The sequence below is a fragment of the Corvus hawaiiensis genome, chromosome 4 (assembly GCF_020740725.1).
Source record: "Corvus hawaiiensis isolate bCorHaw1 chromosome 4, bCorHaw1.pri.cur, whole genome shotgun sequence".
Classification (NCBI taxonomy): Eukaryota; Metazoa; Chordata; class Aves; order Passeriformes; family Corvidae; genus Corvus; species Corvus hawaiiensis.
Genome location: NC_063216.1, coordinates 26,464,863 through 26,486,979, shown reverse-complemented (window position 1 = coordinate 26,486,979; position 22,117 = coordinate 26,464,863). Strand labels below are relative to the sequence as shown.

General features: G+C 43.7%; 1 protein-coding gene across 2 annotated transcripts in view; it reads left to right on the top strand.

Annotated features, from left to right (window-relative positions):
• SYN3 (synapsin III) overlaps positions 1-22,117 on the top strand; it is a 189,257-nt gene that overhangs the window by 27,948 nt on the left and 139,192 nt on the right. For both annotated transcript variants that reach the window (XM_048301298.1, XM_048301299.1), the window contains 2 exons: positions 3,166-3,223; positions 13,144-13,235. In XM_048301298.1, coding sequence (XP_048157255.1) covers positions 3,166-3,223; positions 13,144-13,235 — 150 coding nt within the window. The remainder of the gene's footprint in view (positions 1-3,165; positions 3,224-13,143; positions 13,236-22,117) is intronic.

The window sequence follows — 22,117 nt, the reverse complement described above, 5'->3', positions numbered from 1 at the left end:
CCTGCAGTTTTCTTCAGTCAAAACATGCTTACATGCTAATTCACTGAGATCACAGCAACCGCACCACCCCATCTGCACCCTGCCTAGCCAAATCATAGCTCTGTGTTCTGCTGAGCTCAACATCTGACATGCTTTAAAATAAAGGGGTGGCCAGCCAAGCAGTGGTCAGTGCTGCTGGCTGCCTGGGAGAGATGGTGGGTCTGTGTGGCAAGTGGCTTGCCTGATGTCCCAAGCTGGGGACAGTGAGCCCTCCTGGGGCAATGAGCTGCTCCTCTCATTGCTGCTGGCTGGCTGTGCTGGAGGTGAGTGGGAACACTTCCAAGGCTCCCCAGAAAGGTTTTTCTCTGGTCTTCTGGGCACCGCTCCTCTGCTGCACTACAAGCTGCCTAGGTAACTCTGCAGCAGTCAGGTCCTAGGCAGAGGTCTTGAGGAGACTTGCTCAGGTGGTTTTGGGGCAGAGAGCATCCACAAATGTCTTGTACAGCCATGAGACTGCCAGAAACATCCATATTTCTTTCTCGTGCATCCCCACCACAGCAGCGTGATCTTCCTTTCCTCTGTCTCATGACCACTGTAAGGACCACAAACCATTTCATACATGGGGCAGAACTGACCAGAAGAGTCTCTCTCTCCTGCAAGAGGTATGATGCTTCCACAGCATCAGCAATGATTCCAGCTTGCTTAAAATTTGAGGGGCTCCAGGAGGATGCTAAGGCCATTTGTCATTTAAACATGATACCCTCTACTGTCCAGGGGCTCCGAAACCTGAGGTGAGAGTTGAAACCATCTCTCATCCATTTCAGAGACATTTCAGTAAGAAGTGTTTTATTCTTACCCTGGGCTGTGTCAAAATGATGTGATCAAAATATTTGGCTGCAAATTGCTTAGCACCTGTAGTCTTCAGAGACACTCAGAGCAGGTTCAGCTTCTGGGGGGGCTGTCTTGGAAAGAAAGGGATATATTGTGCTGTTGGAGGAAAATTCTTGGGACATTGGATGAGACTACCTGTGTGGAAAGAGGGATAGGATGGAGAGGTCACACAGTGTCTAAACTGAGGTCCCTTGCACTACTCCAACAACTCCTAATGCTGGATGCACCCTCTGTGTGACCATCCATGGACACAGCCAGTACTGTAGAGAGGAGAAAGAGGATTTTGTAACCGTGTGGAGGCCAATTTCCTGGACCAGGCAGTGGAAGCCTCTTTGCTCCATCTGAACCAGGCTGAAGACTGTTGTGCTTCATTGCAAGCTGAAGCCAAGCATCACCAAGGAGCTTGCAACCAGCTGGTTGGCAAAGAGGAGAGGCCATAGAGGGAGGAAGTGTGTTTCATAAATGCAGGAAAGGAATATATATTATGAGCATGCTGGGAATAAAAACAAACTTGTACCAGGGAATAGTGCACCTCAAATTTCAGACCAGTTCCTGTGAGCCCTCTGAAAGCTTATTGCAGTTTTTAAGAAGTCACTGGTTGCAGCAATATCCCCAATGTTTAGGAGTGAGGAATATTGCCAGACCCTCTAGAGCCATGCCTCCAGAAATCTAATGGAATTATTAAGTGCATTTAGAGTTCCTGTTTATTGTTAGAGGCGTGATGTGTTAGCTTGTCTGCTGAGTTGCTTTTGTTCATGCAACGCTCATAAATCCAAAATAAAAAGGAAAAGTAGCCAGAGATCTGCTTTTTATACCAAACGGGTTGTTTGAGTCACCTGGTCTTGGTTACACCTGGCTGCTACATTGTCCCTCACCTATGCAGAAGTTTTATTTGCACCATGCTGATGGATGGGCTGGCTGGGAAGGGAAGTGTGATGCAGCATTCAGATATACTTGTAAGAATTAAGCACAAAGCTTTTGACATTTTGAATGTATTTTCCTATTATAATGAAAAATGTTGACTTTGTTTTGAGCCAGAATGACAAAACAACTTTTTTATTTACACATCACGTTTCTGGGGGAGGGGAGCATTCAGATAAAAGCTGGTGTGTTTCAGCCATGGGGGAAATTGCCTTCCTACTGTCTCTCCTTTTTTTATTGGAACAAATAGACACATAGTAAAAATGTGAGCCAGCTTTTTTTTTTTTTTTTTGCTTATACTATAAAATAGGGAGCAAAGCCGGCTTCCCCTCATTTTCCTTTACTTCTTTATTCTGTCCTGTCTTTGCCAATTGGAAACAGAACCCAGAGTTACTTTGTCTCTGGAAACAGCTCTTGCGGGACTAAACTGTTTTCAATGCTTTCCAAATAGAAGAGCCCTTTGGAGCCTACATGGCCTTCTGAAGTTTACAGGGGAGGAGGACTGACAAAATAAATTCATATTTTCTTCTGTCAAGCTTGTTTGGTGAGAGGAAGAACTGGGGAGAAATATTCACAGGGAAATTTATACTAGCAATTTCCCCACTGACTAATCAATATGAAGGGAATTATACACAAATATGAATACAAAAAGCTAGAACTGCCTGTCCTTTTCCTCTCTTTTCTTCTCCAACACTACCGTCAGCCTTCCCCTCACAGGAACAACCTTCTAGAAGTGCTTTGGTGTCTGCATCATGTGGGGAGATAGGAACAGAGCTGGTGGAAGGTGTATGTTCTTCTCACAGCAGTGTTCAACCCCAAAGCAAACAAGGTTTCTCAGTTCAGGAGTTCATCCTTCATCAGTGATACTGTAGAGATGCAGATATGGTTTCTCTAAATCAACAGCAAGAAGAAACAGAAGCGGAAAGCAGCTCTGTAGTGAGACAGCATGAGAACAGGCTTCACGAGTACTTCAGCTGTGATGATAAAGCTCCTTGCTCAACATCAGAAGTTCCCAGTGCTGTGCCATATGTTGCTCTCCTTTTACAGAATAAAGATTGAGTATTAAATGAGATCTAGCAAGGAATCATTGATTAGAGTTGTTCCCTGGAAAAGATTAGGAGAACATTTGGTTTTCAGTTTGAAAATTAAATGAAAAAGTAACAAGCCTTGAAGGAACGTTCCAATGTGGTTTTCATCTGGCTTGGCAGGTTTCTCCTGGAGAACAGAAAGCTAAAAGAAGATAGGAATTAGAAAAACATGCTGTGACCCGGATAGAAATTCTTCAGCAAAAAGGGAAACACAGAAGCAAAACAGTATGTAATGAAAGCCAAAAATCTTATTTAACCATGTTTGTCTCTCTTGCTTCTTCTGCAGGGCCAAATATTTCCAGGGGAAGAAGGTGAATGGAGAATTTGATATCCGAGTGGAACAGGTCAGTGACAAGTGAATTTCTCTCTAAGGAATGCATGTGGACAGGGCTAAGGAGAGGTAATCTGTCCCAGGAACAGTAATGAGGCTCATAGCCTGTATTCTGATGGGCACTGGACACATCCTGTTTCCCTGTTAGCCTTGTTAGACATTCATTTCAGCTGAAAACTCTTCATGTTGGGGTCTGTCCCCTGCTCTGTGTGCTGGTGCAGTGTCTGTCAAACAAAAGTCCCGTATTGACTGAGACTGGATGCTGTTGCCAAAGCAGAAATTATTATTAACAATCATCATCTGCAGACACCCGACTTGAAAGCAGGCATAAGAAGAGAGAGATGTAGAGATAAGGTGGTGATCCTGAAGGAATCATATGCTTATTTTATACTCATTAGGGCCATAATAATGTTTGGGTGGATAAAGAAATCTGAATGTTGTTTGAATGACCTGATATTTTCTGTTTTTATAAAGCTGTTGATTCTGCATCGTGTATGTACAGATTATTAATGCAGTGGTTTTGAAGACTTTCTCAGGACCCACTGCCCTCAAAAAGGTTTCTTCTCTTTTCAAAGGGGTCCTGTCCTGTTGTCTATGACTGTTCATGAGTGCACATGTTCTTATCAAAGTGCTTCTGGGACAGATTTTTCTTTTTTATTGATGTCATACTTGTCAGTCTGGGTGGTATTAGCAAGAATAATTCTTCCTGGCATTTCTTCATCAAAGTCCTTATTTTGTTGGCTGCCTTAGCAGTTATCCTAAAAGAGTATAGGAAAAATTTAAAAAAAATTTAAATCATGCTTCTCACTTAGAAGATCCAACTGTCTCCATCACTCAAAGCAGGGCCAGCTTCAAAGTTAGACCAGATACTCTTCAAAATGACCTGTTAGTTCCTTCCTAAACCTCCCAGCTCTACCTTTCCCCTCATACTCCTTCTCCTCAAATGTTACTGCACTTGAGGTCCTTATAAAGGAACTGCCTTCAAATGGTCGATGAGTGCAGAAGGTCAGAAGTGGACTCTGGTTCCCTGCTTGGAGATCAAGTTGAGACCCTTGTCACCACCACAAGGTAGCTTATCCCATTTCCCCACGGACTCCTGTAGGGAGATTTTCCCAGTCTACCTCTTGAAATCCTTCACATAGGCTGAATATCCACGTTTGAGATGAGGCAACAGATTGCTCCAAGCCAAGACCATGATGTGATTCTGCTGGTGAGGACCATGGCCAGGCCCCTGCAGCTTTCATTAAATGCCCACACAGGGACTGCTTCTTTGCCCAAGGGAATGAAGCCCCCAGTGGGCTGGAGAGTTGAGGAACAGAAAACAAGGATCCTGGCTGTTTCCACCTTTCCCCTCCCTGCCACCCAAATCAGGCAGCCCAGCCTCTGTTTGGTGGGCAGGGAGCTGCTCTTGACTCCTCCAGACCTCAGAAGGAGAACAAATGATGACTTTTCCCAGCTGGATCAATCTGTCCAGGGAAACACAGAAGCTGCATTGTCATGGGCAGTCCTTGAATCTGACCCCAGGGCTCTCCTGTGTATTGTTTAGGTGAAGAGGAAGGCACTGCTTCCTTCAAACTCTGGCTTTTTGTCCCCTTCTTTGTTTGGCCATCCATCCTTGCTCAGTATTTCTTGATATTTAATTTTTCTTCATTACTGCAACCCTGTTCATCTGGAGCCTTCCTAACTTCTTCACCCTCTTCCTCAAGCAGTCCAGGAGCCTAAACTGTTGTGGGAATGAGTCCCCTGAGGCAGAATGCTGACCCTCTCTACCTAAAAAAAAAAATATTCTTTCACAATTTTCTTATGAAAAAGGAAAAAAAAAGGGGAATAACTGTTCATCAGTATGGTCCACATCTTTCTCTTTGAGTTCCCAGCTTACCAGTCTTCACTCCTGTAACTCTCCCCTAAATGGGACACAGACTGGGCCATGGAGCACAAGCCTTAACCTGGCTGTTCAGTTCTGAATAACCTCTTCATCAGAGAGCTTGACTCTTGGGCACCTCTTGAACCATTTGGTCTGCTTAGTAAGTTAATTCAGTTTTTCATTTTTCCATTTGATCCTGGTTCAGATAACCACACATTATTAACTCAGCCAGAAATACAGTTTGCCCCAGGAACTTTTTTTAGGTTTTATAGGAGAAAAACCACTTTTGATCTGAAAAGCTAAATACCAAAGAAGTTTGAATGGCAGAAAGCAATGAAAGGAAATATCCAAATGTTAAATACTCTTGAAAAACCACATTGGGAAAAAGCCACTGCCTTATTTTTACTGACCATGCTAACTCTTTTGCCATTCTTCCAGGATGTTCTGTAGCTGGTCTGAAGTTTTTCTCCTCCTCTTTCATATCCATCTTTGTTACATCTTAATTCTTTCTTAGCAAGCCATTTTAGCAATCTGTGGGGGAAGAAGAACAGGATAGTAGGTGATATTTTCTTGAAAGTCATGACATCACTTATTTGTAATGGAGCAGGAGTGCTGAAAGCAGCACTGTCTCTCCCTCCCTCAGCAGCGGGAAGTCAGTTATCTAATCTGGTTGTACACCCTACCAGCTCTCCAGGCTGCCTCCCCCCTCCTCTGAGGAATGCAGGACATGTGTGATCCTGCTGTCCTGCTCTGTCTGTCCCCCACACCCAGCCCTGTGGAAAGCATTGGCTCATTTCAGCTGAATTTGAGAAACAGGCAGATGTTTCAAGATGCTAAGTTTCTGCAAGAGGTGAATTCAGTTCATTTTAGACACTGGGTAATACACAGGGAAGAGACTGTTAAATGCCATCCTGCTGCTCAGGGAGCTGCTTCTGCAAGTCTCAGCCTGTAGGAAAATAGGTTTTATGGACTCTCAAGTAAGGTTTTCTGGTTCTTTAGCACTGAATGAATTGCATGACCGCGATAACAACCCCAGGCCCTTGTTCTCCACATCCATTACCCCCAGGAAGAGATAGGGGTTACTGTGGGCAGCACCTGCTAAGGTGCTGGATAAGGAGAGGGCTGGCAGGGACACTGTGGCAGGTACACCACTCTCCTGTCGTCCATTAAAATGAAAGTGAAGTCTGACTTTGTTTCCACCTTTGTTTCTTCTCTTCTAATCTTCAGTGTAACACTGAAACCATATTTATTAATGTGCTTTAAAGGCTGCAGGATTTATTATTGTCCACCATTTAGTGAAACCAGGCAGGCAGTGCTATTGCCTTCTTTCTGCTGGATGCAAGGAGAGAGTTGAAAGGCTTTGGTGGTGTAAAGCCAGTCCAAGTGTTCTCCTGAGCCATGGCCCCTTTTTCTTTGGAAGCAGTTTGGATTAAGTTTTGGTTATTTGCATATTTTTCCACTTCTATAGCAATGATTGTCTTTCGTGAGACTGATGGAAACACTGATCCAAAAGTGAAAATCTATTTGACCTATTCCCGTTAAAACCCTGATGGTTTAAGTTTTACTCAGTCTGGGTAAAGCCCTAAGCTTTAAGGAACAGCTGAGTCTAAAAATACTATCTCTATTTTATGCTAAAAATAAGCTGCTTAGATTTTGATCCACGTTGCTGCTTTTACTTGCCTGGCGATGTCTAGCTTTCAGAACTGCAGTGTACGCATCTCCAGTTCTTTCCTCTAGAAATACAAATACTAAAAAAGTTCTTTCCAAAATGAAAAGCAGAAGTTTGAATAAATGGCTCGAAGGCTAAGGTGAACTTAAAGAATAATCTTAACATGCCACAGGAGTGGACCACATTGCTTTTAGTCTCTTACAAAAAGAATTTTTCTTCTATCTCCTCAGTTCTTCATTGGCCAGAGGACAGGAGGCATTAGGAACCACAGTACACTGAGGAAGAGGAAGAATTACACTATAGGCCTTATGCCCTGTCAAATCGTTTCCTTCATTAGAGAGAAACTAATTCAGCACCTCTTTTCCCACCCTCTCTGCGCTGTCCCATCTTGTGTGCTCTAAGGATTCCTGGGGTTTCCCATACAGATCATAACATACCTCATGTGGGGGTCTTCTTGGGCATTAGACATGCCCCAAGCCCAAGGTGAATGCCTTGTGGCCATGCATCCCCAGCACAGCCACAGACGAGCAGAAGAGGGCAACAGAGATGGGGCTGAGACCTGGACAACCACAGACCCATCAGACAGGATAGTAGGTGACACTGACGGTGGGGGGCAGATGAGTGGGACACTTGACACCTCTCTGGGAGAGTGATGTCCACAAAGCAGGAGGTGTGCAGAGCAGGGGCATTGGGATGGCCATGGACACCTGGCTTATGAGAGGAGACTGACAGAGTTGAGTTTGTTTATGCTGCCATAACAGAGGATAAAGGAGACATCAGTGCTTTTAGTAAATACCCTGGTGCAAGAAACGGTTTCATGACATGGTGCCAGGCATAGTGAGAGGTTAGACCGTATGGCTCTAATGGGCTGTTCCAGCCCTGTGCCCTGCATGGCCCAGTGGGAGACACAGCAGACAAGAGCAAGCAGCACCTCTTAGAGAGAGTCCACCACCTTCAGGGTACCTTTCCTGCAGGTATTTCCCAAAGGAATTTGAATATGTTCAGAGACATCTTTCCTGACACTGGCTAATGATGGTGGAGTGGGGTGAAAAGTGTGACAGGGGAGCCATGAGGCCAGAAGGTCCATCTACACTTTTATTCCTGTTTGTTCACCCGTCTCCTTCCCACCATTTCCTGCTGTGATGAGGTGGGTCCGTCTGTCCGTCTGACACACATTCTTCTTGCACAGCTCATTCACTTGTTCCCACTGTTCAGTTTATTTTCAGGGAATGATTATTCAGTGAACTCCTATGTACATGCTTCTGGAAAAGTCTTGTGGTATAGATTACGACTCCATTGGCAGCATTGTCAGGAAAAAAGTTGTACTTGGCAGTCACAGAAGATAATTGTAATACAAATCATGAATTCCAGCTCCTTTGTATTTCCCGCCCTAAAGAGGTATTTTCATGTGTGGCGTAAAATGGTCCTTTCAAAAGGTAGTCTGACAGGTCTGTGTGTGATGAAAGGAAAATTAGCCTCTTGTCAAACAACTGTATAATTTTTGTTCATTATATGTTTAGGGCTTGGGTTTTTTTCCAACTGAATGCCAGAAAGCAGTTCAATAACAGCAACAGCAGTTCTCCTAGCTTTGCCACATGCAAGCATTCAGAAACCATGAATAAAGGGACCTGGAGAACTAGCAAGAATGACTCTAAAGTCATTATTTTCTTAAATTAAAAAAAATACTCTCTTCTTTTTTTTTTTTTTAATTTTCATTGGCTTTTGGAGGTTTACAGAGTTTATGGTTTTGAGCCATTTCCTGGGATCAAAATATTTAGAAATGCGCTTTTTCTAAACCTCAGATTTTCAGACAGTCACATAACTTCTGAAATGAAAATTCAAGAGACAATTCTGAATGCCACCAGAGCTGATGCACCAAAAGGTGTTCACGCAGGGGAAGGCATCTGGACCTTCAGCACCAGCATTGTCTCTGGGAGAATGCATCCTAGCTTCAGGACTTGTGAAGAGCACTTGTGGAAGCTGCTGTTGAAGCCACAAAGCAGCATTCCCATCACAGATGGACTCTCTCCATTCTTTTCTCCCAGAGATCAATCCTGGTACTGGGGGCAGGTGGGGAGCAGGGTGCCTCCCCAAGGAAAGATGTCTCAGGAAGAGACATGGGGAATCAGGATGTGTAATCTCCAGTGCTGCATGCTTGTGCACCAAGCATGCATAGCCCCAACCCTCATCCCACTGGCACCCGTACTATCTGCCCACCATTCTGCCTGTGCAGGATTTAGGGATTGCTTGCTTTCCCCTTGAGATGCTTGCAATGGTTGGAGTGAAATGTGCTGCTTTAGGAATGCAGCCTGATGTGGGCTCTTCCTTGTACATATTGGAAGATCCACCAAAAAATAAGGCATGAAATCCACTGAGGAATGCATGTGATTTGATTATACAGTAGCAACTCCTCAGCCCAAGTGCCTAAGCCATGGCACGGACCAGGCTAGTCAGCAGCCTAGACAAAGCAACACAAGGATTACAGTGGATCTCAGCCAGAATGTGAGCTAGAAAGCAGTCACACTGCTGCATGTATGACAAATCCATACTCAAACATATGGTTGGCAGTATTGCAAATGAAGGGAGTTGTGGACTTTCCAGAGAGAATCCTGGTGACAGCAACAACTCTGATCAATTCACTGAAAAACGTCATCTACGAGAAAATCTTACAAGAATGGGGCTAGTTTTGTCTAGGAAAAAAAAAATGGAAGAAGGATGTACAAGTCTTTCAGGAATAAGCCTTCGGGTTCTGCAGGAAGACATAACGGACACAAAATAATTGCTGTCTTAAAAGGTAAAGGGAGAGATTTAGGTTGGGCATTGGGAAAATTTTCTGTGGTTATTAAGGTACAGACTGCCTGAGGAGGTTCCTCATCTATGGAAGACAGAAGAGGTTATGTAGTATCTGCACACAACGGCAGAGGCAGAGATGGTAATGCCTTAGGAAAGAGGGAAAGACTGTGTGATGTCTTGAAGTCCTTCCAACACAACTTTCTGTTATTCTATGAAGAATGCTTAAAATACACCTTGAGCATGTGCTTCCCTTGAATCACTAACAGGCATAGCTACCAAGCCAGGCATTTCTACCATTTCATGATTTAAAATGGCAAAATCATCCTTGTTTTAATATCACGAAACAGAAACAGACACTCTAAAATAGCTCACCAAAAAGATCTCCAGCACACAGAGAACACTGATGGAAACTGAGAGTACCTTAAGGTTTAGTCCAAATGATCTGGAGAGTTCTCTGATTCTTAATACCTGAAGTAGGCATTTTTGACAAAACTATGATCAAAGTAGCTGTGGGCATCATCTCATATCTGAGCCTCACAGAGGTATGAAATATTTCTACTCCCACAGTCTGTGTTACATTGTTCTTCAAGACAGATTGTGTCACATTTGTCACACATGGTTTGCTCTTGCCCTGAATGTTTTTGCAGCCACTGGCACTGTTTCAAAGCGAGTATAAAACACCACCAGGCTAATGCAGTGCCTTCTTCTGTTCCATGATTCCTAATGCAAATGACTCTGCAAGGCCACGGGGAGCTGGGCTCTCCTGTTTTATGCATAGTTACCTGTCACTGTATCTGCATGGGCTGCTTTCAAAAACCTCTTTGTCTGCAAGGTAAACTCAGCCTGGAGATGATCTCAGAGTTGAAATCCCAGCCAAGGGAAGTCATCAGGCTACAAAACCCACAAAGTTAAAAATACAGGGAGCACTGGAAAATCAACAGGAAACAATTTCTGCTGACTGAAGGTTTTAGCCTTCTTCCAAATGCCAGCTAGCAGCAGCCTGTTGGATGGGACAAAGCAGCTACATGAAAGCAGCAGCATTCCTTAACTTTGTCTGTTAAAGCAGAAGTGAATGCCAGGAAAAGGTCAGGATTGTCCCTCAGCTCTGATTGTAGGTCTGGGTGTTTTGGGGGTGAGATAGCTGAATCCCCCAGACCCTCTCTACACTTCTCTCTCCTTGCCAGGGTTCCCTGGACAATGGTTGCCAAAGGGGATTTCTCCTTTTCTTCTGGCTCTTGACATTAGCAGGGCCTGAAATTGGTCCTGGCAGTTTGGCATGAAGTACTCACCAGCTCGGGGGGTTCTCAGGCCTGTTTGCAGGTCAGGTGTCTGAGCACAGCTTTGTTTGGCCTGACTTCTTCAGGGAAACGCCTGTCACACCAACTTAGTTAGACTGTAAGTGCCCCTCATCGAATGAAGATTGTCCGTTTTCACCCCCAGCAAAGAGGAGTGTTAAGCTCTTTACTACAAACCATTATGGAAAAAAAATTATGGTAGAAAAGCATAAAAATCATGAAAACACAGACCTAAAACTTCCCTTTCTTGCGCTGGTGTTCACATCAGATAGTGCATTCCTCAGCAGCAGAAGCTGGAGGTCCAGCTCTACAGCACTCTGCTTTCAGAGCAGGACATCTCTGAGGCATATGGAGACACAGAGGTGGGAAAAACATCCTTTCATCTCCCCGATCCACACAACCTCTGGAGCTAACGTGTAAACTAGCAAGCGTGCCTTGACCCAGTGGGGAGATCACTGATGGTGCCCAAAGCATCTGATCTTATTGAATTTGTCCAAGGTGGACTCCTCTCTCCCTAGATCTCCTGAGATTTTTTTGAATGTATAAAAGGCAGGTGCCTTTTAGGGGTACATGTTCTCTTATCTCTGATCTGATAGGGTCACTGAAGAAGCGTGGCTGTGGCCAAGGCAACACAGCGCAATCTCTCATGAGTAAAACCCAGGCAGTCACCTGAACCACTGCCAATCCCTCCCTTTGAGTGTGTCTGTGTGTGTATGTGTTTGTGTTTGAAGTAGCATTTATTTCTTGGCAACAGGAATTTTCCCCCTCTTTTCATTGTAATTAGGAGTTACAATGATGTAAGATCGTGTAAGGGTGTTGCTTTAAAAAGTTTACGCAGGGCCACAGACATGAAATCTCATTACATCATCGGGTCACCAGTCCGCAGCCATTGCTTTAAAATTACATGGATTTTAAAAGAAGAAAGTTGGAAATTATTTTTTCGTTTGTCATCTGGCCTTTGAGCCTTTACAGGTGCACTAGTTCTCCATTGGCAAGTTTTTTCCATGAGTTCATGAGGACAAAACATGCTTTTTTTTTTTTTTCCCCTGCCTTTTTTTTCCTTTTTTTAATGTATAAAAGTTGTTCCTGGCACTATCTTTTGGTTCCAGGTAATAGAAGTAGCAGAAGAACATTAAACAGTACAAGAATCTCAATAAAATCATAAGTGTTAGCAGCACCATCTGAGTGTTTTGGTAATAGATAGCTACTGGTTAGAAGATGATTTTACTTCTGCCCAGTCCTCATCATACTAAGTCAGAAAAAATGCCTGAAAAAGGAAGGGGAAAAAAACTGCTCAAAGGGAGAAGACTATATTTTCTGCCTCAACAAATTAAACCTGTTTGTTTATATTTATATTTATATCACAGGCACTAATTTAATATCAGATTTTGAATCTGCATCATGTTAGAAAGGGAGGATCTGCATGGCAATAGGATATTCTAGTTCAAGGTTTACTCATTTGCTTATCAAGACCAGAGTTAGGATTTGAAGCACAAGACTAACTGATCAGGTAATCCTGCCATCCTCCTACTGAGAGTGGCCTGAGACCACCAAGCCTTGCTAGCTCTCCAGTCAGGATTATCACATCTCTCACCCAGCCAGTCACTCTGATTTGTGTCCTGACCTTCACTGACAACTTCTGCAGTCACAATCACCCCTGTGCCTTTTGCTCCCCACGGCTGAAATATCCCTTGCCAACCCTTCCAGCCTTGTAAGTCGTGCCTCTTTTAAAATACAAAGTGTTTTAATGATTGAGCAGCTCTGTTTATAGCCTGCCCAGCTTTGCTAACTCTTTAATAGTAAAAATCTTAATAAGCAAATCACATCAGGTGACCTCTGCTTATCACCTTCCTGCAACATAATGAGGTTTAAAAAGGTTTAAATCTTTTGTATTAGATTTATAGCTAGCCAGTGGCACAGCAGCCAACTCAGAAATAATTCTAAATTGATGTCTCCAAGTGGAAACTTGGCATTTGAATTCAAATGACCTTACCTCTTTTTATTAATATTATTATTATTCTTTCCTGTGTGCATTTTTCAGCTTGCTCTTTCTTAATTCCTTCAGTACTCATTACTGCAATAAGCCTAATCCTGTATACTTTTACACCTCGAGTGTGGGAGCCATAAATACTTCTGCAGTCTCTCAGGGCAAACCAGCTATAATTGGATCTCCAGTTGCCTCACAGAAAGGAAAAAAATATTGAAAAAAGAAGGAAAGGCACATTCCAGACAAAGAAAACTCTGCGTCTGTGTTCATGTGTTTGTGTCTCTGCCGCCCCTGAGTAACACTTTGTCCTTTTGCTCCACTCCAGGCTGAGTTCTCCGAGTTGAACCTGGCTGCTTACGTCATGGGTGGCTGCATGGTGGACATGCAGGTCATGAGGAACGGCACCAAGGTGGTCAGGTGAGGAGCACCAGTTGGTCTTGAAAACTGGGCTGTCTGGATCAATACTGGGGCAAGCAGGTTGGCCTCAGGGGGTGACAAGTATCTGAGTCAGGGCAGCGTAGTCCTGTTGACTCCAAGGATTCTTGGAAGTGGTGAAAAGACTGGCCTGACTGGTGGGTTTGTATCAGGTCTCAGGTGCACATTATGCCATGCAGTCATTGTTTCCAGTCTAGACCCTTCATGCAACAGCAAATGCCTCCTTCTCAGGTTCTTTTTAGCCTCCAGACTCCCAATAAAAGGGATAACAGATCTTCTCCCTTGGTTTTTCTTGCTTCTCTGTCAACTCACCTTCATTTTAAACAGTGGCTCTAATTCACTAGCCTGCCTGACTTAGACCCTGATCCCATTGGACTACCCTCGCAATAGCCACTAAGCCCAGATGACCAGACCAAGAGCAGCCCTGAGAAGAAGGACTTGGTGGTGTTGGGGGGACGAGAGGCTTGACATAAGCCAGCAGTATGCTCTCACAGCCCTGATGCACGTCCTGGGTTGCATCCAAAGCAGCGTGGCCAGCAGGGCAAGGGAGGGCATTCTGCCCCTCTGCTCCACTCTGGTGAGACCACACCTGCAATGCTGCAGCCAGCTCTGGGGCACCCAGTATAAGAAGGACATGGACCTGTTAGAGCGAGTCCAAAGGGGGGCCATGATAATCGTCAGGGGGCTGAAGCACCTCTCCTGTGAAGATAGGCTGAGAGAGTTAGCATCGTTCAGCCTAGAGATGAGAAGGCTCCAGGGAGACCTTACAGGACCTTCAAGTACCTAAAGGGAACTACAACAGAGTTTTGCAAGGGCATGTAGTGATAGGACAAGGGGGAATGGCTTTAAACTGAATGAGGGTAGATTTTTTTCCTCTATTGTGAGGGTGGTGAGGCATGGGAACAGGTTGCCCAGAGAAGGTGTGGATGCCCCATCCTTGGCTGTGTTCAGCACTAGATGGTGCTTTGAACAACCTGGTCTATTGTGAGGTGTCCCTGCTCATGACAAGGGGGTTGGAACTAGATGACCTTTAAGGTCCCTTCCAATACAAACTATTCTATGATTCTGTGATCCTGATGCTTGCAGCCTGATTTGCTCCTGAAATACCACTTCTTTTTTTGTGAGAGACTCCCAGTGCTCTGGCTTTGCCCTGTGGTATATCTCAGAGGTAATACCCGTCTCTGCTTGGTGGGGATTTCTGTCCTACTAGCATTACTTTGTAATTGCAGTCATTGCAAGCAGCCTTTTCCCGAGCAATGCTTCTCCAATCACACATCCAATCCACTTTCCAGAAGCATTGCTCCCCCTCTTTCAAGCACCAGAGTGCCAGTAATCTGGAGCTAATGTGAGATGCATTTTTACAAGTTCTATGTGAAGAGTAGTGTACATTGTCACATGTGTGTATGATGCCTCTGTTTACACAGCACCAATATTACCTTCCACCCCATTATTCCCAAGCCTTCATCTTTATGAGCTCCTGTTGTTACAACTCTACATTTCATCTTTGATACAATAGCTTTTCTTTGTTTGTGTTGAAATCTTACTGCTGTTCCAAATTAATTTTTCTAGCTGCCCTGCTTCTCTGTGTACAATTCCTTTGCACTATTTGGTGTATTCAGCATCTTTGAGTTTAATACTCTTGACACATTTAATCGATGCTTTTGTCTGTTTGCAACTAGTTCAAAATTAGAGATAGGGACACATAATGTAGCATGCAGTGCTATTCTTGAAAGGGATTCTTAGAACAGCTGAAAAACTGTGATTTTGAGCATGGTGGCCTCAGTTTAATTTCTCAAGATGTCATTTCCAGTCCAAACAGTGCAAAGCAAAACATGTCACTGTCAATTAGCTATGACTGTGGTCCATCAATTCATTTCAGGTCCTGACATCTCTCTTAGTACATCCACAAGGCATTTGTTCTTTGGTAAAATGTCACGAGCCTCTGCTAAAAACCTTTAAAGTTGTGTCTGTTACATGCATTTGCTTTCTCCTGTGCCACAAATGTCTGTTTCTGAGTGAAACAAAGCATTGTGTCCCATGAACCAGCCGCTGGAGCGTTCATCAGACAGTGTGCTGTGCTAATGCACTCTTGTGTTTGCTTGCTCATGATGCTGGAAGGTTTCCCAAGAACCATTTCCTAGGTTGATCACATCTTCATTTTCCTTCCTGTGTCTTTCCTCCCAAAGCCATTCATACATCTGGCAGAAAGATCTTGAGCTATTAAACTGAAACTGAAGACAAAATTTATTTCACAAAACTGTCTGGGGCATGGTGTTCATGTTTCTGCTCACAGCGAATACACAGGTATTCCAGCTAGCATTTTTGCATGGATATTTATATATGAAATACGTGGGGGTTTGAATGTCATTAGCTCAGGGTTTTTTGTTTTCATATCTTCATGTTTAAGGACACATTTGCCTTGTGGGAAGTGGATTTGGTAAATACACACTTGTCTGGATACGCAATTTATATAACATATGCTACATGCCATAGTCCTTGCAAGCAGCAAATATTTGTTTGCAGCCTGTGCTGATGTGCCCCTGTTGTGCCCAGCTCAGTGAGTTTAAGAACTCAGGTGACCCAACTTCCACAGCCACTCCTAGCAATACTCTAGAAGGTATAGAAATTAAAACTCTTCTTCACTTTAGAAAGCGAATTGTGGAACTGAGCTGTGCAGAGGCACCTCAACCCATCCACATGGATGCAGCTGCTTCTCACTCCCTTCAAGTCCCACTATCCCACTCACAGCCATGTCCTGCCTGGCCACAGACACACTTCAGAGTGCCCAGCCACCGGGAGACCCCTTCAACTCACGTGTGCACCAACACTGCTGCTGCTGTCATTTTTTTTCCATCGCTTATTAGGCCTCTGTTAATTATTAAGCAAAATATTCATTCCAAAATCGGAATGCTTCTAGATGGTGAAATATAATACTCATCTTGTTTTTTTAATACCCAGAGTCATGGAAATCCCACTGACAATTTATAGGAAGGTAAATACAACATCATCTTGCTAACAAGCACATTTGGGATGCCCCCCTGCAGGAGCCCTGCCTGCTTCACATTCCTCTTCAAAGGGAGAGCAATAGAATGTAGCAGTTTAGTGGAAAGACAGTGAAAATACTACAGACAAGTAGATTGAAATCACCAAAATAATAAATTTCTTAAGAGCAACAACTAATATTCATATTCATATTCAGCAACCACTGGGCTGTCCTCTCCAATTTGACATTACATTTACTGATAAGCTATCTAACAATTTATTAGCCTATAAAATTTTGTCATTTTGGAGCAGGTCTCCTAGTTCTGTCTTTAAGCTGTAAATACCGTATCGCACATGTAAAGCGAAGTTTAAACCAAAGCCTTTTTCTGCTGTTTGCGTAATCCCTCCTGACACCTTGGAGTTAAGGCATTTTTTCAGACCCCATGTCAACTGATTTGAACTGCCCTGGGAAAAAATTGTGGTTCTTTTACCTAAGAATTCTTAAATTCCCTAAGAAGAAGGTATAACAGTCCTTAAAGCCTTCCATTTACCACTTGCATCAGGAAAATTAAAAAATAAAAAGATGCTTTAGAAATATTATTGGCAATTACAGAAAGCAAAGACATGGACATATACATGACTCCTAGCCTGTGTATCTTGAAGTAAGTAGCCACAATTAAGTTACCAAACAATCTTATTGAAGCCAGGCATTACTTTGCTTGCCTGATTTTTAAAACAAGCATGGCTCCAAGAATTTAATTTTACAGTAACAGTGTTCTGGGTCTCCAACTTCTCTTTTTTAGCTACTAAGTTCTGCACATCTGTAGGAGGGGGTGGAGGATTTGAGGTAGTGTCAGCAAAACGTGCTACTGGAGACAGAGGCTATCATCTAACAAATGTAAAAAACTGCATCTGTGTTTTCTGTGCCAGTTTTACCATGGTTTGTGAAGGCTCCATCAGCCTGTTCAGCACATTTCCTTCAGACAGAGAGCTGGCCATGAAGTGCCTTGTGCAGTCTCTAGCAAGCACTTTCCTGTGTTTGCGCCCTGTGACCCTTGCCCTGACTGAGGACACCAGTGGGATGAGCTGGGCACCAGGAGCAGTGTTGGGCTCAGCCAGGGCTGGTGGGGTGGGGGATGTCCCACACATTGGTCCTTATTACCCCAGCACTTATTTGGAAAAAATTGGCAGCAGACCTTCTCCACTGAAGAGTTAAATATGGGAAGCAGGAGGTAGTGTTTATTCATCTCAAAGGATCCCTCACCAGCTTAGACAGCAGCTCTTACAGCAGGGAAAAGGTGGGTGCAGTAGCTGGAGTGCTAAAGAGCGTGTAAAAACAAATGTGGGTTTATGCCTACTTTTAAAACACTTGGGTGGATTCTTCATCCTCCTCCCAGTGCACACACAACTTCCCTCTGGACAGGTCTACACACACAAACAGAAGGATACAGTGAACCATCTGCAGTCTAATTTACTCTAGAAAGCTCTTGGACTGTGTCACTTTTACTGGGGTTAGGTGTGAGGAATGGGATTTTTATTTTCACATTTCTCTGAAGGGCCCTTCCTGTCAATATTTTGGCAGTGTAAAGAGGCTGTCAGTGTTGGCACTGCACCCACTCTGAGGTGCATTTATGCTTTCAGGATATTATAAAAGTGTTTAAGTAGAAATGAAAATTTGGGCTGTATCTGCTTCTGACAGCAACATTTCGACTCCCAAACTATGATCCCAGGTTCTGTATTAGATTAAATTCAGTACTCTGCTTGACTTTTGGATTTCACAAGACTTCAGCTATTAATTTCATTAGATATGGGAATAAGGTGGGGATATGTTGAAAATCTGGACAGCTCTTTTATCTGGGGAATACTAGTGTCTTTGGGAGCATTTCAGACCTTTAAGGATATAAATTAATCATGCACCAGACTGCTCTCATCTCCTGTCTCCCTGCAGAGAGGTCTCTTTTGCCACTGGGGCCGATCATCCAGGAGAGAAAGCACATTCTCCTGTTTGCATGGGACCTGTCAGAGTGGTGGCCATAGCACTTACAGTGTGGTGTGCAGGTTCAATGAAACCCCACAGGACAGACAACAGCTGATGGACCAGGAGATGCCCAGGGTCTGAAGTGGGGAGGACCCTGTGTGGAGAAATGGCCCTGGCAAGTGTAGAGGAGTGTCCAAAATGACAGCAAAGAGGAGCAGCGCCAAGGACAAAGCCTAGCTGTGAGGAAGGATCTTTGCTGTGGAATGATGTTTGGTCCTACAGGCCTTGCCCGAATTTGGTCTGTCTGTGTAAGGTGTGTGTCTCTCCCTGCTCACCCTGGGTGATGTGCCCTTGCTACTCAAAGCCATGCTGGGGTCAGTGAATTCTCCAGTTTGTCCACACAAGCCCATCCATTCCTGTAACACTGACATTCCCGTTGCTTGCAGCTGATTCAGTGCTTCTACAATGCTCTGGTGACAACAGGACAGCAACCTGTTGAATCACCATCCCAAAAATCCCTGAAAGTGCTTTTTTCCTGAAGCATATTTTTACACTGCAAGCTGCAGTACAGTCACAGCATGAGGAAGCAAATCCTTTCACACAAGAGAAGCAGAGAAGAAGCTGGCCAGCCCACAGGTGTTTCCCTGCTATTCAGAGCTTGCAGACTCCAGGAGACATGTAGTCTGACTAAAAAATACGTGCCTGCTCCAGGATGCAAGATTCTTTAAAGTGAGGACACTGTCCTCTGCCCACTGCATCTTTTCCCATCCCAGTAGGTTCACTCACCCCAAAGGTCCATTAGCAAGCAGCTGCCTGAAAGGGGCATGGAGGTTTTCTATCCTACAGAGGCCATGCTTTCTCACCACACAGCAGTTTCACGTTGCTAGAAGGACGTTTTCTTGTCTCCACAGGACTATTTGTTCACAAGAGTTGGTGGTCTCTTGCAGTTCTTCTACAGAGACAATGTCCAGGAAGACCATGGGAGTAGCCACTGTTCCTGGACACTGATGTAGGAAGTATTGGTAGGCAGTAGGTCACTTGGTCACTTTCCAGCTTCTCATGTTCCAGGAGGGTTGTGCCAAAGACAAACTGCAGCCTCTGTCTAATCCCTGTCTTTTTAAATTTAACTCTTGGCCTAATTAGGGTCTTTTTTTGGATGTCTTTTTCTAGTTATTGTTGTTTGGGGGATGGGGTTGGGATGTAGTTTTTGTTGGTTGGTTGGTTGTTTTGCTAATTCCAAACCAAATTTCTGCAATTTTCTGTGAAGTTGCAGATAGGAGAAAAAAAATGGCAGAAACTGATTGGGAAAGTTTATGGTTCTAGCAGCCAGATGGAAAAATATGTTGAGCTCATGGTTCTCCCAAGTTTCACAGAAAGTGCCACATGGTGGAGTACAATATGTGCTATGTATTTAACACTAAGAAACATTTGGGCAATATTTTTTCTATTGATGGCATGGCAATCCATAAATGTAATGGAGAAGTGTGTGTAACAGCCTGTAAGCTTTTGAAAATTCAGTTTAGGCAAGAGACCAATGTGCCAAATGACCACTTTCCTCACTGAAATACCCTGCAGAGACAATGAGCTGGGGCGAGACGTCTAACAGGGTACACCCTGGCAAGCTGCAGTTACATATGAAGCAATTTAACACCTCTAGTAAACATTTATAAACTGAGAAATTATTCCCATATGGGGGATGATCTAACATTGTTTTTCACTAGTATCTCCCCCCTCTTCACCTGTCTGTCCCTGTCCTCTTTTTTTTTTTTTTTGGAGCAGGAAGTACAAAAGAGAAGAGACAGTGGGGTGTGATTATTTATGTATTTATTCTCAGTTACTTCCACCTCAGCTCCTGCTGCTAAACAGCTGCTTGGAGGCCTGCCTCTCCCTGCAGGGTTTGCTGATGTCCCAGATGAATAATGTCCCCCTTCACCTCCCTGGCAGCTGGCGCCCAGCCGACGTGCAGGCAGGATGCTGACAGTTATTGGGAAAACACTTGGCATGCAGACAGCTGCCAGAAAGCAAAAGTCACTCCAAGCAGACCAGGGTGGGGAGCATCTCAGATACTAAACTATTTGCCTGACCCTTTTTTGCATTTACAGTAATTCTTTCCAAAAAGGAATGAGATGCCAGGGCCTAGAACATTCAATAATTAGTTAATCCAGGATTAAATACAAGAATGATTTAAAAACTGTGTACATTGCTTCAGTCTTGATCAGCTTTCTTTTTTTATCAGTTCTGCCATAGTTTGTCTCCTTTCCATGTGGATTTTTACTAAGGCTTCTTCCAGGGAATGGCAATCATCCTAATGTCACTTCAAAGTTAGCCCTGCAATGAGCATGGTGTTGGGCCAGATGGTTTCCAAAGATCCTCTCCAACCTAAATTACTCTATGACTTTATTCTGTGATGTTGGAAAGTATTTGGATCACCTTCTGTAAAAGCTTTGGATCACAAGCCTTTAGAAGGCAAGTTGATGTTGGCAGGTGTGGTTGTTCCTACTTTCAGGCTTTGTCCGAGTCCACATGCTTTTCCTTGTCAGTGTTGATCAGTTTAGAAGTAAAATATATGGCAGACTTTTTAGACTGCCAGAGTACAGTTCAGAGAGTATGGGACATGATTCAATGGTTAGTTGAGCATTGATCTGTGGCTGAGAAGCAAATCAGAGCATCTTCCAGGGTGTCCTCATCTGCCTACAGTGGTATTGTTCCTGCTACAACTGTGACTCCTGGCTCCTGCTGCTTTTGCTGCACTGATCTCCCACACCCCCCATGTATTTTACCCAGCCATTCTCTACTACAATGTTCAAAAAAAACCCCTGCTTCTCTCCTCCAGCCTACTAAAGAGAGATTATTCTTTATTCTATGTTGCTTTCTTTTTTCTCTAAAACGAGCTCTGTGTTATCTTATTTATATAAGCAGTCACATTCGTTCTTTCTTTGAATAACTTCAGCAGGGTTTATTTCTTTCTCTGGAAAATATGACGAGGTTTTGACTGAAATGACATTTTTTTTCTTGGCAAATTTTCCGCTTTGCTAAAACATCAAACAGAATGTTAAATCTAACACCGTGATAGGGGAAAATGTCATCAATTCCCTATTAATTTTCAGTAATGTAAAAACAATGCCATTAACACCCAAGCAAAGCACAAAAAGAATTTGTTCCTATTTGTAAATGCCATTTTCTGTTAGGTGTCAGACACCTGAGGCACTGCATATTTGGAGGAATTTTGCACTTCTTGAGCAAAAGTTGCAGCCACTTATGGCTTGGACTTGTGCCTCAGAAGCTTCCCTGAAGGCTTCGTTAACTGCAAGTAACGCAAAACTTACTGTATCATGTTGCTTAATTATGCACTTCTCTTCTTCTCTGTGTCATGCCAGATAGGAAAGGCTTTGGAAGGGAACTTAGTCAAAACATCTTGATCACTGGGAAGTATCTGAAAGCTGAATGAAGTCTCCTTGAATAATGGAGGGTAGCCAGAACCTGAAGTGAGGATGTTGTCTTCAGTGTCCTGGGAAGATCTTTTTCTATTGGCATGAAGAGCAAAGTGTCTTCTAAGACTGTCAGTCTTCTAAAAAGAGAGCAGGAGAGCCCATCCTTCTCCAACAACACCAGGAAAAAGCTCTCTCACCCATCATGGTGGTGGGGTATAAAGCACCCTTTGGCTGCAAATGGTTATTCACAGTGGAAGGGGTCGTTAAGAGGTATTTTGACAATCATAGAACTGGTTAGGAAAGATCTCTAAGAGCATTGGTCCCACCATTAACGAGCATTGCCATTTTCACCACTAAATCACAGCCCTAAGTGCCATATCCACACCCCCTTTGAACAACTCAAGGGACGGTGACTCAACCACTTCCCTGGGAAGCCTCTTTCGATGCCTGGTAACCGTTTCCATAAAGAAATT